The following is a 20,000-nucleotide window of genomic DNA, read 5'->3' as shown; positions in this document are numbered from 1 at the left end:
CCACTGGGCGAATGGAAGACCCTGCCTGCGAGCCTCCTCCAGCAGTTCATGCCTGACACACACACACACACACACATTAATAATATGAAGAACAATGCACGCACGCACACACAGAAAATATACAGAGCAGCACACACACACACATTAGTACTATGAAGGGCAGCGCACGCACACACACACACAAAATATACAGAGCAGCACACACTCAGGTTTCTATTACTATACTTGTGAGAACATCAACTATTCTGAAAATAGCTGAAAATCCTATCATTAACCCGAATCTTTTCCTAATAGTAAACCTAACTCTAACATCTTTGTTTTAACATAAAACAACCATTTCTCTAGTGAGGATCTCACACACACACACACACACACACACACACACACACACACACACACACACACACACACACACACACACACACACACACACACACACACACACACACACACACACACACACACACACACACACACACACACACACACACACACACACACACACAGTGAAACGTACACATGCACACTGGAAAAGGAACAGGAGTTCTGGAGAGAGCAAACAGGAGAAACAGTCTGAAAACCCATCTGGAAATGTTTGTGAGAGAATATTCATAGTTTTAAGATAGTTTCCAAAAATGTCCCTAAAACAGACCACAAGCCCATGGCAAAAAGAGAAAACCAACAACCTCCAGCGTTGTGAAAGACTCCACTACCCATAATGCAACAAGAGAGGGGTCTTTTTCTTTTTGCCAATCCAGTGGGATTTGGGTCAAAGGGATCATCTTTGAAGGAGGTTTTAATACGGAGGCATTCCTTCAGAACCACAGGGTCAGCAGAGGACAGATTTTTACATGCAAATAGGTGGAAATATTCAATACAGGAGACATCTTTGCAATGCATTTAGAAGTGTTGTATCTCATGCGAGGTTTGGAGTCTGGGATCCACAAAAAGAAACCTAGTTCTCTGTGTTACTGGGAGGCTGAAGCCCAGCCCCGTCACCACTCAGCTGTTTGATGGTGTGAATCAGTGTTGATTTCCTTGACTAAAACTAAGATGAAAAATGTTCGTCGAATACCTTTTTTCACTGACCAAAACTAAACAAAAACTAAATAAAAACTAAATAAAAACTAAATAAAAACTAAATAAAAACTAAATAAAAACTGAATAAAAACTGAATAAAAACTGAATAAAAACTAAATAAAAACTAAATAAAAACTGAATAAAAACTAAATAAAAACTAAATAAAAACTAAATAAAAACTGAATAAAAACTGAATAAAAACTAAATAAAAACTAAATAAAAACTAAATAAAAACTGAATAAAAACTAAATAAAAACTAAGCTATGATGACTAAAACTATGACTAAATATAGTGACAATTTCATCAACAAATAAAAACTAGACTAAAATGTTAGTGAGGGATCTAGTGGAGAAGAGATCCAGTAGAACTAAAAGACAAGTCACTTTATGCTTGGTTGAGCTCTGAAAATAGCAGATCTACAAGCTCACAACGCGTCACGCTGAGACGCGTTCTGAGCTTGCAGATCTGCTATTTTCAGCATGGAACCAAGTGTAAAATCAGCCATTACGACGCCATCAAGGCACCGACAACATACATTTTATTTATTTAGTCGACTAAAATCTTATAATATTTAGTCTAACTAAAGCTAGACTAACAGTAAAACATTTCAGGTGGCTAAAATATGACTAAAACTAAATGCACTTGATTCAAAAGACTGACTAAAACTGAATCAAAATGTGCTTCAAAATCAACACTGATGTGAATGAATCACGTCTTGAATAAAGCTCATGATGACAATTAGGTTTAGCGGCCACTAGATGGCGCTGTGCGACATGGCTCAACCACCAAAAAGGGGGACAATTGTCTTAGAAACCTATCAGAACTATATAGATACATTATAATTAAACCTATCAGAACTATATAGATACATTATGATTAAACCTATCAGAACTATATAGATACATTATAATTAAACCTATCAGAACTATATAGATACATTATGATTAAACCTATCAGAACTATATAGATACATTATAATTAAACCTATCAGAACTATATAGATACATTATAATTAAACCTATCAGAACTATATAGATACATTATAATTAAACCTATCAGAACTATATAGATACATTATGATTAAACCTATCAGAACTATATAGATACATTATGATTAAACCTATCAGAACTATATAGATACATTATGATTAAACCTATCAGAACTATATAGATACATTATGATTAAACCTATCAGAACTATATAGATACATTATGATTAAACCTATCAGAACTATATAGATACATTATGATTAAACCTATCAGAACTATATAGATACATTATAATTAAACCTATCAGAACTATATAGATACATTATAATTAAACCTATCAGAACTATATAGATACATTATGATTAAACCTATCAGAACTATATAGATACATTATAATTAAACCTATCAGAACAATATAGATACATTATAATTAAACCTATCAGAACTATATAGATACATTATAATTAAACCTATCAGAACTATATAGATACATTATAATTAAACCTATCAGAACTATATAGATACATTATGATTAAACCTATCAGAACTATATAGATACATTATGATTAAACCTATCAGAACTATATAGATACATTATAATTAAACCTATCAGAACTATATAGATACATTATGATTAAACCTATCAGAACTATATAGATACATTATGATTAAACCTATCAGAACTATATAGATACATTATAATTAAACCTATCAGAACTATATAGATACATTATGATTAAACCTATCAGAACTATATAGATACATTATGATTAAACCTATCAGAACTATATAGATACATTATGATTAAACCAATCAGAACTATATAGATACATTATGATTAAACCTATCAGAACTATATAGATACATTATGATTAAACCTATCAGAACTATATAGATACATTATGATTAAACCTATCAGAACTATATAGATACATTATGATTAAACCTATCAGAACTATATAGATACATTATGATTAAACCTATCAGAACTATATAGATACATTATGATTAAACCTATCAGAACTATATAGATACATTATAATTAAACCTATCAGAACTATATAGATACATTATAATTAAACCTATCAGAACTATATAGATACATTATGATTAAACCTATCAGAACTATATAGATACATTATGATTAAACCTATCAGAACTATATAGATACATTATAATTAAACCTATCAGAACTATATAGATACATTATAATTAAACCTATCAGAACTATATAGATACATTATGATTAAACCTATCAGAACTATATAGATACATTATGATTAAACCTATCAGAACTATATAGATACATTATAATTAAACCTATCAGAACTATATAGATACATTATGATTAAACCTATCAGAACTATATAGATACATTATGATTAAACCTATCAGAACTATATAGATACATTATGATTAAACCTATCAGAACTATATAGATACATTATGATTAAACCTATCAGAACTATATAGATACATTATGATTAAACCTATCAGAACTATATAGATACATTATGATTAAACCTATCAGAACTACATAGATACATTATGATTAAACCTATCAGAACTATATAGATACATTATGATTAAACCTATCAGAACTATATAGATACATTATGATTAAACCTATCAGAACTATATAGATACATTATAATTAAACCTATCAGAACTATATAGATACATTATAATTGCTGGAAATCATATATATTGTTACTGTCGGGCAGAAACCTCTGATCTTTTTTAATGTTTTTAGGTATAATATTAATCCCCTACTTCGTCATATTACAATGTCACACAAAAATAGCAAAAATAGCAGATCTAAAGTACAAGTTGTGAGCTTGTAGATCGTCTATTTTTTGCTGTTTCCCCATTACTGAACCAATGGAAAGTATTAACAAGAAGAGCTTGTGACTAAAATAACATCTGCATTCATTGGAACAAAAGGTTCTTATTAGTTGTTTTTCCATTTCCTGAAAATTATTTAAAAAAAATAACATACAAGCAGTGTGGAAAAAGGCACTCAAATGTTTTACTTAAGTAAAAGTATCAATACTGCAATGTAGAAGTACTCTGTTACAAGTAAAAGTCCGGAATTAAAAATTTTGTTGAGTAAAAGTACAAAAATACTGGTATCAAAATGTACTTAAAGTGCCAAAAGTAAAAGTACTAAAATGTTTGAAAATAGCAGATCTACAAGCTCACAACGCGTCGCGTTGTGAGCTCGTAGATCGGCTATTTTCAAATAGCCTAGGTATAAAATAGGGCTGAAGTGGTTAATGTATGTTTTATAATATAATGATTTATATGTGCAAAGTAACTAAAGTTTAAAAAAAATTGTAGTGGAGTAAAAGTACAATATTTGCCACTGAGATGTAGTGGAGTAGAAGTAAAAGTACTGAAAATTGGAAATACTCCCCCCGCCCCCCCCCCCCCCCCCCCGACAGTGAGGATGTGATGAAGAACACATCTTAACGTCTGGACGAGGAAACGGTGGAGAAAAACACTTTTTGAGTTGAATTCTTCCATCAACTCCATTCCATCAAAGTGTTATAATATAATAACTGTTCTGACTGCAGCAGCTTTTGGCTGAAAACGTTTTTTTGGGGCAAATAACACATTCCTGTTAGTTAAGCTCCTCTGTGCAACGCATTGGGAGAGAGAGAGAGAGAGAGAGAGCGAGCAGCATGGAAAAAGCCATCAGGCAACACGCAGGGACCACCGTTTTTTTTTTGGGGGGGGGGGGTCCTAGGAGTTAATGGGTGAGGAGGAGGAGGAGGAGGAGGGGCTTAAGTGAAGCCAAGTAGTGAGTGAGTCAGTCAGTCAGTGAGGGAGAGAGAGGTGAGGCAAAGCAGAAGCAATATGGACTGAACTTACCCTGTCTTTGGACTAAACACATGGAATGGGGGGGGGGGGGGGGGTGACAGAAAAGATGGGGGGGGGGGGGGTGGGGGGAGGGGAGGGGGGTGGTGGCAAAACAATAAAACAAATGAAGGATGAATTAATGCTAATCGAAGAGGCATCTAAAAGCATTGTACGACTACGATAGCCGTTTGATTGTGTGTGTGTCTATTGAGGAAAACATTGGAGGTGGGAGGCGTCTAAGACCAGAGGGGGAGGGGTCTAAGACCAGAGGGGGGGGGGGGGGGGAGGGGGGGGCGGACCGCTGAAGCCCGAGTTATACTTGGTCGTGTGCCGCGCACCGGCAAATCACCGATCTACAAGCTCACAACAAATACAATTTAGTGCATTCAGCAGACACTCTTTATCCAGAGGTACAACGAGATAAACGCATACATAGAATACAGAGAGACAGTGTAGTGTCTCAGTAAACTATAGGATCATAGAATACAGAGACAGTGTAGTGTCTCAGTAAACTATAGGATCATAGAATACAGAGACAGTGTAGTGTCTCAGTAAACTATAGGATCATAGAATACAGAGACAGTGTAGTGTCTCAGTAAACTATAGGATCATAGAATACAGAGACAGTGTAGTGTCTCAGTAAACTATAGGATCATAGAATACAGAGACAGTGTAGTGTCTCAGTAAACTATAGGATCATAGAATACAGAGAGACAGTGTAGTGTCTCAGTAAACTATAGGATCATAGAATACACAGAGACAGTGTAGTGTCTCAGTAAACTATAGGATCATAGAATACAGAGACAGTGTAGTGTCTCAGTAAACTATAGGATCATAGAATACAGAGACAGTGTAGTGTCTCAGTAAACTATAGGATCATAGAATACAGAGAGACAGTGTAGTGTCTCAGTAAACTATAGGATCAAAGGTAAACCATGAACCAAGCATCAGTCTAAATAACATGCCATCTAAATGACATTCTTAACATTGTGTGTCAAGAAAAATAAGCGTAACATGAGAAGAGAAGATATGTATGCATGTCTTATGTTGGTCAAGTGTCTGGCATCAGTCCACATTCATGGTGAGCTTACAGATCGGCTATTTTCCGTGCACGATACCGGCACGCAAAACAAAGTATAAACCACTCTTTGAGTGACGGCTGTGCTGCGTGAGGCGATGGGGTGTGTGGGGGGGGGGGGGGGGGGAGGGGGCGTGACAGTGAGGGCCAAGGCCTGGGGCCACAGCCGGAGCAACAGTCACACATCATTATTATTATTATTATTATTATTATTATTATTATTAGGCTTTCATGTCATTAACACAGGAATCCAACAGCACACACTAGGCTGTTATCATCAACTCATAAAGACAGGTTTTATACTTAGCCAGTGTCACACATCAAAAACAGCCGATCTACAAGCTCAAACCGCATCTCGCTGAGATGCGTTTTTGAGCTTGTAGATCGGCTGTTTTTAGCACACAGGACTAAAGTGTATAAAAGCCCTGAAGCCTTTGTGTTGTTGTGGTTCACTCCACATTGAACTGTGGTTAATTAAGAGCAGGGGAGGGAGGGAGGGGGGGGGGAGCAACACTTACTTCTTCTGTAGCTTCCGGTTCTTTTCGGCGGGACCCCCCAGGGTGCCCATGTTCAGGCCGTCCTTGGGAGAGCTCTCTGCCTCCGGGGTGCCGGCTGCATGGAGGAGAGAGAGAGAGACAACACTATGATGGTCTAGTGCAGGGGATATCAACCTTTTTTAAACCACCACCCCATAGTATGAGGGAAATTGTTTGAAAAAAACATAATTGCGCTGGTCCTCGACATGAAAAACGTTTAAAGGGATATTTCACTTTCAAAAAAACTTTTGGTCATTTTATCGTCTACTCAGGCCTTTGTGAACCCCCAGACCGTTTTTAAGTTGCTCGATTCAGTATTTAGATATTTGATATTAATTTCATCAGACACGCCCCCTTCCTATACAAACCCATTATAACTTCAAACTCCATTTTAACCATGATAGATTCATCAAAAACACCCGTCCTTGGTTCTGGTGACTCATACCGCCCCCCTAATACGCGAGGGGGCCGTGTTTTTTCAATTATTTTTTTCATTTATTTTTTATATAGTTTTTGGAAAATAAAAAAAATAAAATACAATAAAAAAAATACATAAAATAAATGAAAACATTAATCGGGAAAACACAGCCCCCTCACGTATTAGGAGGGCAGGGTGAGTCACCAGAACCAAGGACGGGTGTTTTTGATGAATCTAACATGGTTAAAATGGAGTTTGAAGTTACAATGGGTTTGTATAGGAAGGGGGCGTGTCTGATAAAATTAATATCAAATATCTAAATATTGAATAAAGCATCTTAAAAACTGTCTGAGGGGCTCACAAAGGCCTGAGTAGACGATAAAATGAGCAAAAGTTTTTTTTTAAGTGAAATATTCCTTTAAGAACCACTGGTATTATAGAAACATACGTTTAAAAAAAAAAAAAAACTATTCGGATTTAGAAGACATTTGAGGAATCCTCCAGAAGCAAAGATTTAAATATGTTCGCTTTAAAAAAACATATATTCAAAGATTTGGACACATTTTCACGATTTTTCAAAAAAAATAGCAGATCTACAAGCTCGTAGCGCGACACTCTATTTTTGAATAGCGATAAAGATGGTATTCCAGTATTCCACAGTATTCAAAAAAAACGTATGTTTCTATATCAGTGGTGCTCAAACTTTTTCACGTCAAGGACCTCCAAAATGATATGTATTTGACCGCCGACACACATCTCAAAATATGTTGTTCCAGGGAATATTTGAGTCAAAAATGTTCGCTTTGAAAATATAATTATATTCAAAGATTTGCACCCATTTTCACGATTTTTCAAAAATAGCAGATCTACAAGCTCATAGCGCGGCACTCGGTGCCGCGCTATGAGCTTGTATATCTGCTATTTTTGAATAGCCCAAAGAATGAAATAATGCTTTTTTAGCTCAAATCAAAAAGTGACACAGATGTGTTCCAGGTCTTAAAGGAGAGATCCAGTCATTTTAGATGTTTGCTTTGATGTGTCGCTAATCACTCACCAACATACCAGGGGCAGTTGACTTTGTTCATAGAAGCCCCTGTTGACCATTGTGGAGACCCCTTCCACTGGCATAATGGAGTAATGCGGATAAACAAAAATCGCCTATTTTAGCAGCTCCAAAGTTAGTTTTTTTTAATCCTCATTATGCAGTGTCCTGACACTCAAACATGCACTGAATGTCCCTTATGAGCTGCCGTTCATGCAGAACGGCGTGGAAGCTAGTTCTCGGTGTTGCCAGATTCTGTGAGAGAAACAAGCAACCAGCTCCATGTCGTTCTGCATGAACGGCAGCTCATAAGGGACATTCAGTGCATGTTTGAGTGTCAGGACACTGCATAATGAGGATTAGTGGGAAAAAAACGAACTTTGGAGCTGCTAAAATAGGCGATTTTCATTTATACACATTACTCCATTATGCCAGTGGAAGGGGTCTCCACAATGGACAACAGGGGCTTCTATGAAAAAAGTCAACGGCCCTTTGTATGTTGGTGAGTGATTAGCGACACATCAAAGCAAACATCTAAAATGACTGGAATTCTCCTTTGACTCTTTGACTGCCAGAGTATTTTCATAAAGTACTCCCCCAGTGCCAGCGATTTTCGTGTTTTTTGTTGTTATTTTGTAATTTAATTTTCAAATAGTTTGTCTTTCTGCGGTTTTAAACACATACGACAGATCGACCAGCAGAGAGCAGTAGATTGACACCTCGATCACTCACTGACTCGTTTGACCCCCCAAACAGGCTGAAACAGTCAATACTTCATAACCGGAAGTGACGTTTTCGACAATCGCTGTTCGGGCTAAAGTACGATGTGATACACGACGACGATGACTGATAACGTCACCCAGACTAAAGAAAATAGAAGTGGAGCTCTCCGTTCGTTTTTTATACCGTGTGAAAAAACGTGTTTTTCCCTATTCTGGCCGTTAATGACCGGGGAAAAAAAAGAGAACCGGAAACGGAATCTGCGTCATGAAACCGGAAGCCGGTGAGTCTGAAGGAATCAGAAAGTGAAACTGATGATGAAAAACAAACAGAACAGCGCGATCACAGAAAAAAGTTAAAACTCGGGATTTCTCGTTCTGGCACTGAGGGCATTCAGAAAAAACTCGGGATAACTCGGGGCTTGGCACTGAGAGAGTTAATGGGTTAAAGATAGGCATGTAACGATTCACTCAACTCACGATACGATTCGAATCACAATTCGAGGTTCACGATACGATTTTTCACGATTTTTAAGCACATTTATTTTCGAGACAAATTACTGAAAAACCTTGATTATTTCTCTTACAAAAATCATGTATTTTTTAACAACTGTATTTTCTCTTGTCCTCTTTTCAATATATGAAATTAAGCCTTTTTTATTATTCATGAGGTACATGCATTAACTGTAAGGTACACATTAAGACATATACTTTTTTATCTGTAAAATAATAACTTTAAATATATAAGTATTATGAAATAAATGAATTTTAAAACATATGTCCCAGATGAAATAAATTATAAAGAAAACCTTCAAATAAACAAATTAAGGCTTAGCCTTTGTTCCAAGCTTGGGATTTACAAGTAATTTTTTATCTGTGCTATATTCTCAGCATTCTGTACACATTTATGTAATAAGGGAAACTGTTTTAAACTGCTCCAAATGAGATTAGATTAAACATTTATTGATTAATATCAATGTAATTCGCTATATATCTGACAGACAGTGTTGAAAGGAGTTTGACGTTGTCAGCAGTCTGATACAATTGTTAAATTATCATTATTCATATAGATTATTATTCATTGTACTCTGCAGCGGCAGCCGCACCGAGGCGCTCCAGAATTAGCCGTTTTCATTAGAAGCCTATCAGTTGTATGTTTCCTACAGAGTTTAAATCAGACAGGCTAACAACAGCTAACAATATTGTCAGATGGGGGAGGGGGTAAACGGTATAGTTTGGGCTTTTCATCAATCAAATAAACATGTTTACATGCGACGCACATTTCCCTCTTTATGCAGTGCGATCGCCTAGTTGTTTAGATTTCATAGACTGAGAGGACGTGAACCCCACTCTGCCGTTCATAGCCTGCCGTTGAGTGAGTGAAGAAGAGACCGACGGAGGCAGCTATGGTGGCCCTGAGGGGACAAAATAGTAGGCGGATAACAAGGAATGGAGTCTGACTCGATTGCGCCCTCTGCTGGTTGCATCGCGATGTCATATTTTATTGCATCGATTTAAATCGTCACCACTTTGAATCGATTTAAATCGATATACGATAAATCGTTACATGCCTAGTTAAAGACTTTGATTGCGATAGACGTTTGATCCCCATTTGCCCCATTGTATCCCTGGTTCCATTTGGTGAATCTCAGGATGAGGGTCTGACCTTGGCTGGGGGGCTCCTTGCCGGGCGGGCTGGGACGGCCCTTCTCCTTCTTCCCAAACAGACGTCCGATGGAGGACTTGATGCTCTTCTTCTTGGCCGCCTTGTTGAGGGAGTCCTGACTGCTGTTACTGCTGCTGGGGTTACTGCCCTGTCCGTCTGACAGACTGACACACACACACACATGAGACACACACACACACACACACACACACACACACACACACACACACAATGAGACACACACACACACACACACACACAATGTTACTGCTGCTGGGGTTACTGCCCTGTCCGTCTGACAGACTGACACACACACACACACACGAGACACACACACACACACACACACACACACTGTTACTGCTGCTGGGGTTACTGCCCTGTCCGTCTGACAGACTTACACACACACACACACACACACACACACACACACAATGTTACTGCTGCTGGGGTTACTGCCCTGTCCATCTGACAGAGTGACACACACACACACACACGAGACACACACACAATGTTACTGCTGCTGGGGTTACTGCCCTGTCCGTCTGACAGACTGACACACACACATGACACACACACACACACACACACACACAGTTACTGCTGCTGGGGTTACTGCCCTGTCCGTCTGACAGACTGACACACACACACACACACACATGAGACACACACACACAACACACACACACACACACACACACACAATGAGACACACACACACACACACACACACAATGAGAGACACACACACACACACACACACACACACAATGAGACACACACACACACACACACAATGAGACACACACACACACAATGAGACACACACACACACACACACACACAATGAGACACACACACACACACACACACACACACAATGAGACACAATGTGTGTGTGTGTGTGTGTGTGTGTGTGTGTGTGTGTGTGTGTGTGTGTGTGTGTGTGTGTGTGTGTGTGTGTGTGTGTGTGTGTCATCCTTCTTACCCACGGATGTCCCGGATGTCCTCGTGACTGGCGGCGTGCCCCGCCCCTCTGGTGAGCCTCATGGAGCGCGGGGTGGTGGGGGGGGAGGTCTCACAGTGGATGGTGGCCTTATCGTCCTGGTTAGACTGGAGGGACAGACAGACAGACAGACAGACCAGTCGTTTAGAGGGCAGACAGTCGTTTAGTGGGCAGACTGACGTTTAGAGGGCAGACTGGAGGGACAGACAGACAGACAGACAGACCAGTCGTTTAGAGGGCAGACTGGAGGGACAGACAGACAGACAGACAGACAGACAGACCAGTCGTTTAGAGGGCAGACAGACGTTTAGAGGGCAGACTGGAGGGACAGACAGACAGACAGACAGACAGACCAGTCGTTTAGAGGGCAGACAGACAGACAGACCAGTCGTTTAGAGGGCAGACAGACGTTTAGAGGGCAGACAGACGTTTAGAGGGCAGACTGGAGGGACAGACAGACAGGACAGACATGTTTTAGTGGAGGACAGACATTTAGTGGACATGGTCTATTCTGGTGGACATGCGGAGGAAGAGGACTTGAGGAGATGAAGAGTATTGTCCCCACACACACAGGGCTGTGGAACGTAGGAACGTCAACCATCCACCAGAAGCACAAAACACCAGCTCCTCCTGACCTCATAGTTCATAACACGGCTTCTCGGTCCAATGATGCAGAAATAGACCTCAATGTGGAGAATATTCTTTAACTCATATACCGCCAATCGCGCATTAATGCGATCTAATAAATAGCGCGCTTGTCCGCCAAGATCGCATTAATGCGATCTAGTGATTAATTGGTGTTTATATCTCTGATCGCGCTATACTGCTTATTTTTCATTCTAGGTTTCGAGTTCCACTTACTTCACCCACACTGGGGTCCGGTTTCATGACTCGGGTTCCGTTTCCGGTTTTCATTTTTTTCCCTAGTCATTTTCGGCCAGAATAGGAAAAAACACGTTTTTTCACACGGTATAAAAAACTAACGGAGAGGTCCACTTCTATAATCTATGGTCTGGGTGACGAACAGTCATCGCCGTCGTGTATCACATCGTATTTTGGGGGGGGGGGGGGGGGGGGGGCGAGCGAGTCAGCGAGCTGATCAAGGTGTCTATTTGCTCCTCTCTAGTGGGAGATTTGTCGTATGTGTTTAAAACAGCACTCAGACAATTTATTTGAAGGAAAAATTACAAAATAAAAAAACACGCAAATCGTTGGCACAGGGGTGAGTACATTGGGAATAAACTCTGGCAGTCAATGAGTTAAGATGAGTTGGTAGTAATAATTAACATAATTAAGTCTCAGAACATCCAAAAACTGAAGATGACAAAGCTGAAGGAACAGAGGTGTTTGAGCTCTAAGGGCATGTCCGTTCACGTAGATTATTTTTAAATCCAAGACCGCCATCACCTTTATACGTTCACGCCTTGGGAAGTGTCTTCTAAAAGGTGCTTTTTGGGAGGAGCAGAGCGCTTACAAAAGTTTAGAAGAGTTCAACTTAAAAAAAAGAAGCATTAATGACATGGACTGCTTTGTTCCTGAGACACTGTGGCAGGTCGTTGAGTTGTGGACTCTATAAGAGTACAACTACGGTCACTATGTTGTTCCTGAGACACTGTGGCGGGTCGTTGAGTTGTGGACTCTATAAGAGTACAACTACGGTCACTATGTTGTTCCTGAGACACTGTGGCAGGTCGTTGAGTTGTGGACTCTATAAGAGTACAACTACGGTCACTATGTCAGTGACTTCACACTCGTCCTAGGCCCGTTCAGACGTCAACAGCAAAATACAATATCAGAACACATTGAGTGCCAGAGTTTTTTTTTTTATATTTAAACCTTTAACACATTCCATGCCAGAGTTTAATCTCATAATGTACTCACCAGTGCCAGCGTTTTATTGTTGTTTTTTTGTTTTTATCATGTCGCCACAGACCTCGCTAAATAAGTTAAAAGTGCGCGTTCATTTGGTTCTAAACACACAGCGGATCCGTGAGAAACGTCCAGCGAAAACAGTTTCCAAATGCGAGCCGCCATCTTGAAGCTACAGCCGATACACGCTAAACAGTGATCAGCGAGGAGAAAAACAACAAACCGAGAAAATCGAGTTTTAAACAGGATCCCAGACAGGAAGCGGATACGATCGAAAAAACCGGAACCCGAATAATTCCGTTTCCGACCGAAAACCGGAAACGGAAATGGATCAAAAAAATTCGGAAAGTGCACCTTGGGCGATTAACATGGGAATCGGCGGTTCGCGTAGATCTACGCGACTGGCACGCTGCGGCTTTAAATAGGTTCGCGTAGATCTACGCGATTGGCATTCAATGTGTTAAAACATATTTTAGAATTTGCGTTTCTGCTAAGCAGCAAGCTACTTTATATATGCTTCCACTAATATGATTTACAGCAGGACAACACGTATGTGACTGTACAGACAAAGCGGAAGCGGGGAGGAGAAGGCTTTATCCTCAGATCATCTCCATCTGTCCTGTCCTCCAGACTGTATGACGGAGAGCATGTGAACATTGTGGGAGGAAACTAGGGCTGTCAACTTTCCTCAGAAATGATATTTGAATATTGGTCTTAAAAATTTGGCAGATATTCGAATATTATTATTATTATTATAAAATATGTATATATATATATATATATATTTTATTTTTTTATTTTTTTATATATATTTTTTTTGTGACAGAAACAAAACAAAAAACAATGTATCGAGTGCTCGGATCCAATAAAACATATATTTTGTTTGTTTTTATAACTTATATTGTTATATATATTGCTTTTGTATTGTCCCTGTCAAATAAACATAACATATATATATATATGTATTCGAATAATAATTTTCATATTCGAATATACATATTTTCCCCATATTCGATATTCGAATATTAACTCACCAGCCCTAGAGGAAACGGGCTGAAGTCTGGCTGGTGAGACTACAGCTGGGCTGAATGCAGATCTATAAACACGGTACACAGTGGATGGGCTGAATGCAGATCTATAACCACGGTACACAGTGGATGGGCTGAATGCAGATCTATAACCACGGTACACAGTGGATGGGCTGAATGTAGATCTATAAGCACTGTACACAGTGGATGGGCTGAATGCAGATCTATAAACACGGTACACAGTGGATGGTTGAGATGGAGGGGGTTTGAGCGATGGTGGAAAAAGTACTCAAATGTTTTACTTAAGTAAAAGTATGGAGTACTCTGTTACAAGTAAAAGTCCGGAATTCAAAATTTACTTGAGTAAAAGTACAAAAGTATTGGCATCAAAATGTACTTAAAGTACCAAAGCAAAAGTACAAAAAATGTTTGAAAATAGCAGATCTACAAGCTCACAGATGCGATGCGTTGTGAGCTTGTAGATCGGCTACTTTCAAATAGCCTAGGTATAAAATAGGGCTAAAGTGGTTAATGTATGTTTTATAATGTCATAATTTATATCCGCAAAGTAACTAAAGTTTTCAAATAATTGTAGTGGAGTAAAAGTACAATATTTGCCTCTGAGATGTAGCGGAATAAAGGTAAAAGTATTGAAAATTGGAAATACTCCAGTAAAGTAAAAGTACCAAAATTGTACTTAAGTACAGTACATTGTACTGAGTTACCTGCCACCACTGTGTTTGATGGGGGGGGGGGGGGTAGAGGATGGAGACTAGATGGGATGACAGGCAGCAGACAGACTAAAAAAGCAGATCTCTAGATTACCTTCCTGCGGTGCTTCCGCAGGTCACTAGGCTGAACGCATGGCAGGAGAGAGCAGAGGAGACATTAGTACGACGCAACACACACGGCAACAACCCGGAAAACCCACTCCAAACCATGCACACACACACACACACACACACAGGCTTACTGGTCGACTAAATTGACCCAGTGGTAAAAAATTCGCCCCCCCCCAACCAATTTTTGTTTTAATGCCATTACTATTATTATCATCCTCCAGCCTTTATTTTTGTGCTTCTGGCACAGCAGCGTCTCCAAGGATCCTCAAAAGGGGGTTATTGCCCAATAATAGCCTATTATTGGGCATACCTTTGACCCCCTTTTGATAAAAAATAAAGGCAGGAGGATAATAATAATAGTAATGGGCCATTACTATGGCACTAAAACAATGGGGAAAAAAACTATTCGACTAGTACCAACAAAGTCGACAAGTGGTTATACTAGTCGACTAGTTGGTGAAAGCCCTAACACACACACACACACACCCACACACACACACACACAGAGAAACACTCCTGGACAGGAAATATAAACACACACCCACACACAAGCATGTGTGGACACACTTGTGCGTCTTGAACACAAACAACATAAATTGAGTGTTAGAATAGTATTGCTGTGTTCAGGTACAAGAAAAAGGCTCCATGGGAGGATCACACCCTGAAAGATGGAGGACAGGAAGGAAGAGACACATCAAACCAGGGGTCAGAAGGCTGGGTGGGGACAGGGTGGGTGGTGGGTGGGGACTAGGACAGGGTGGGTGGTGGGTGGGGACTAGGACAGGGTGGGTGGTGGGTGGGGACTAGGACAGGGTGGGTGGTGGGTGCAGCCTGTATTCCCCCAGGGGGAGTATGGGGGAGGCGTACACTTTAGCGCTAAACTCTAGTGCCGACAACACTTTAGCTGACTCAAATAGTCCTACATATCCTGTAGAAGGCCGTGCTGGCGGCTACTCGTGGGTTATCCCTGTTTTTAACAACTTCTATTATGAACTAGGCCTCGTTTATTTTCCTTTGTTACAAGTTTTCCGTCCCGTACCAAAGAGCACCTTCGCAACACTTTTTCGAACTTCCGCGGGCGGCACCGAGTGCCGCGCTACGAGCTTGTAGATCTGCTATTGTTTTAGAAAAATCGTGAATCTTTGAATATATATGTTTTTTAAAGCGAAAAGAAACGTATGTGGTTCTCAAACTTTTTCAGCAGCCATACATACAGCTGGAGAGCAGTGTTGATTTTGACAGGAAATGTTGATTTAATTTTAGTCAGTCTTTTGAATAAAATTCCATTTAGTTTGTCATATTTTAGTCATCTGACATGTTTTACCGTTAGTCTAGTGTTAGACTAAATATCCTAAGATTTTAGTCGACTAAATCCACAGTTGATTTAGTCGACTATAATGTATTTTGGCGGCGACGTAATGGCTGATTTTACACTTGGTTGCGCTCTGAGCTGCGACGCGTTGTGAGCTTGTAGATCTGCTATTTCTTTACAACAGGAAATGACCGGACTCATCCACCCACCAAGGAGAGGAGAGGAGAGGAGGGTACACAGTAAAAGCCTCAGTTCATTGATCCATCTCTGAGTATTCATGGTTTAAAGCAAAAAACTAATCTCATGATCCCATCCCATTAATCGCAATTAACTCACTGTTATGTTCATTACGATTCATAATTGTAATCACAATTAATCACATTTTCATATATTTTCATTATAATGTATTTATTTCATCTGGGATATACGTTTTAAAATGCATTTATTTCATTGCAAGATTTTTATATTTAAAGTTATTATTTTACAAAGAAAAAAGTATATGCCTTAAAGGGATATTTCACTTTAAAAAAAACTTTTGGTCATTTTATCGTCTACTCTTTTTTTTTTCTTCTAGGCTTTTGTGAGCCCCCCAGACCGTTTTTAAGTTGCTTGATTCAGTATTTCGATATTTGATATTCATTTTATCAGACACGCCCCCTTCCTATACAAACCCATTATAACTTCAAACTCCATTTTTAACATGTTAGATTCATCAAAAACACCCGTCCTTGGTTCTGCTGACTCACCCTGCCCTCCTAATACACGAGGGGGCCGTGTTTTTTCAATAACTTTTTTCATTTATTTTAAATATTTTTTTTTGGAAAAGGAAAAAAATGAAATACAATAAAAATATATATATAAAATAAATGAAAAAAGTTATCAAAAAAAAAAGATAACTTTTTTCATTTATTTTTAATATTTTTTTTGTCTGATAAAATGATTATCAAATATCTAAATACTAAATCAAGCAACTTAAAAACGGTCTGGGGGGCTCACAAAAGCCTGAGTAGACGATACAATTACCCAAAGTTTTTTTGAAAGTGAAATATCCCTTTAATGTGTACCATACAGTTAAAGGTAGGGTAAGTGATTTTCTTTGGTTCAAATAAGTGTTAAATAGCTTTAAATTGTGATAGTACTCATTGCTATAGAGTGTTTGTTCAGTAAAAGGAGTCTCCTTGTCTCTCCAGCTCTTTATAAAACAGAAAATGCATTTTCGTTTCAGTTTCATTTCCAATTTTATCCAATCAGGATATAGATTAAACAAGAGAAATTGGAAGTGATGACATTAAGAAATGAGCAGGCACAATTGGAACTGGAACACTGGAAGACGGGGAGACTCCTGTTACTGAACAAACACTCTATAGCAATGATTACTATCAGAATATAGTGCTTTAAGCTTTTAACAAAATACTTTTTGTTTTAACCCAAAAATATCACTTACCCTACCTTTAATGTATGTACCTTTTGAATAAAAAGGCATTATTTAATTTCATATAGTATTGAAAAGAGGATAAGAGAAAATGCTGTTAAGAAATACATGATTTTTGTAAGAGAAATAATCAAGGTTTTCAAGTAATTTGTCTTAAAAAAACGTGAAAAAATCATATTGTTGTGAACCTGTTGTAGTATCGTGATTCAAAGCGTATTGTGAGGTGAGTGCATCGTTACATGTCTATAGGTTGACTGTATGGAATTAAAAAATGACTGAAATCACTGGTGGAGACTGAGAACTTTAAACCTTTAAGACCGGGAAATCATTTGTGGCATTTTAAGATTTCTTTGGGCTATTCGAAAATAGCAGATCTACAAGCTCATAGCACGGCACCGAGTGCCGCGCTATGAGCTTGTAGATCTGCTATTTATTTTTTTTAAATCATGAAAATTTGTGCAAATCTTTCAATATATATATTTTTAACGCGAACATTTGTCAAATATTTTGTTCCAGGGACACCTCCCCCCCAGAGACAAAGATTTGAGTTAAAAATGTCCGCACAAATGTTAACGATTTAAAAAAAAAATAGCAGATCTACAAGCTCTATAGATCTGCTATTTTTGAATAGCCCAATGAATTTAAAATGACACGAGATGCGTTCCCGGGTTGAATGGGTTAATCCATGAGTATTGAACCGTGTACCCGGGGGGGGGGGGGTGGGGGGGGGGGGGGCATGGGGACACAGCAGCAGGTACCTGGATAAAGTATGGAGCATAGCTACAGGTGGGTGGGGCGCTGAAGTCCCCCACACCACCACCACCACCACCAGCAGCATAGGGCAGGTATGTGACCGTCTGCTGGGAGATGATGTAGGGGTCGTAGCAATAGTGCTATAGGTCAGGGGTCAGGACATGACAGTTATAGGACAAGGGTCAGGGGTCAGGGTTAGGCCATGACAGTGACATACACTCACACACACACACAGCCACTATAAGAATGTTAAAGGAGAGTTCCAGTCATTTTAGGTGTTTGCTTTGATGTGTCGCTAATCACTCACCAACATAACGGCAGCTCATAAGGGACTCATCAGTACACTGCATAACGAGGATTAGTGGAAAAAAAACTAACTTTGGAGCTGCTAAAATAGGCCATTTTCGTTGTTACACAGTGAGTACTCCATTATGCCAGTGGAAGGGGTCTCCACAATGGACAACAGGGGCTTCTATGAAAAAAGTCAACTGCCCCTGGTATGTTGGTGAGTGATTTGCGACACATCAGAGCAAACACCTAAAATTACTGGAACTCTCCTTTAAGCAAACAAGTACAACTACATGTCAACACAAAAAAAACTAAATAAAAACAATGTGACTTTTTGACAGGACGAACCTGAGACACATGACAGTGACTGAAACATGTCAAAGTCCTGGAGTTAATAGACAGGGTGTAAATAAAGCGGGTAGATTCAGGTCTCATTTAGATCAGAAGGATACGCAGTTAGTAACATACATATTATAGACACAACGTAGGAACGCTAATGAGCCTCATGTAACTGAAGTTAAATTATATCAGAAACCTCTTATCTCCATGTTTTCACTTATTGTGTTTTTTTCCACCGAGGAAGCTTCCTCCCTAGGACGTCCTACCTAGGAAGCGTCCTACCTAGGACGTCCTACCTAAGAAGCGTCCTACCTAGGACGTCCTACCTAGGAAGCTTCCTACCTAAGAAGCGTCCTACCTAGGACGTGTCCTACCTAGGCGCGTCCTACCTAGGACGCGTCCTACCTAGGACGCGTCCTACTTAGGACACATCCTACTTAGGACGTGTCCTAAGTAGGACGCGTCCTACCTAGGACGCGTCCTACTTAGGATGTGTCCTAACTAGGAAGCGTCCTTCCTAGGAAGCGTCCTACCTAGGAAGCGTCCTACCTAGGAAGCGTCCTACCCGCGTCCTACCTAGGACGCGTCCTACCTAGGAAGCGTCCTAACTAGGAAGCGTCCTACCTAGGACGCGTCCTAACTAGGAAGCGTCCTAACTAGGAAGCGTCCTAACTAGGAAGCCTCCTACCTAGGAAGCGTCCTAACTAGGAAGCCTCCTACCTAGGAAGCCTCCTACCTAG

The 20,000-nt window shown here is 39.5% G+C and overlaps 1 protein-coding gene across 5 annotated transcripts in view; it reads right to left on the bottom strand.

Annotated features, from left to right (window-relative positions):
* Positions 1–20,000, bottom strand: part of ppfia1 (PTPRF interacting protein alpha 1) — a 126,968-nt gene that overhangs the window by 25,498 nt on the left and 81,470 nt on the right. For all 5 annotated transcript variants that reach the window (XM_080453528.1, XM_080453526.1, XM_080453529.1 and 2 more), the window contains exons 17-20: positions 11,380–11,504; positions 10,392–10,555; positions 6,529–6,622; positions 1–52 (exon numbers count right to left, since the gene is read on the bottom strand). The exon at positions 1–52 is cut by the window's left edge and continues 30 nt beyond it. In XM_080453528.1, the coding sequence (XP_080309654.1) occupies positions 1–52; positions 6,529–6,622; positions 10,392–10,555; positions 11,380–11,504 (435 nt within the window). The remainder of the gene's footprint in view (positions 53–6,528; positions 6,623–10,391; positions 10,556–11,379; positions 11,505–20,000) is intronic.

Source organism: Gymnoscopelus braueri, assembly GCF_963280865.1.
Source record: "Gymnoscopelus braueri genome assembly, chromosome: 1".
Lineage (NCBI taxonomy): Eukaryota > Metazoa > Chordata > Actinopteri > Myctophiformes > Myctophidae > Gymnoscopelus > Gymnoscopelus braueri.
Note: the sequence above shows the minus strand (reverse complement) of the source record. Positions and strands in the feature narration are given on the sequence as shown.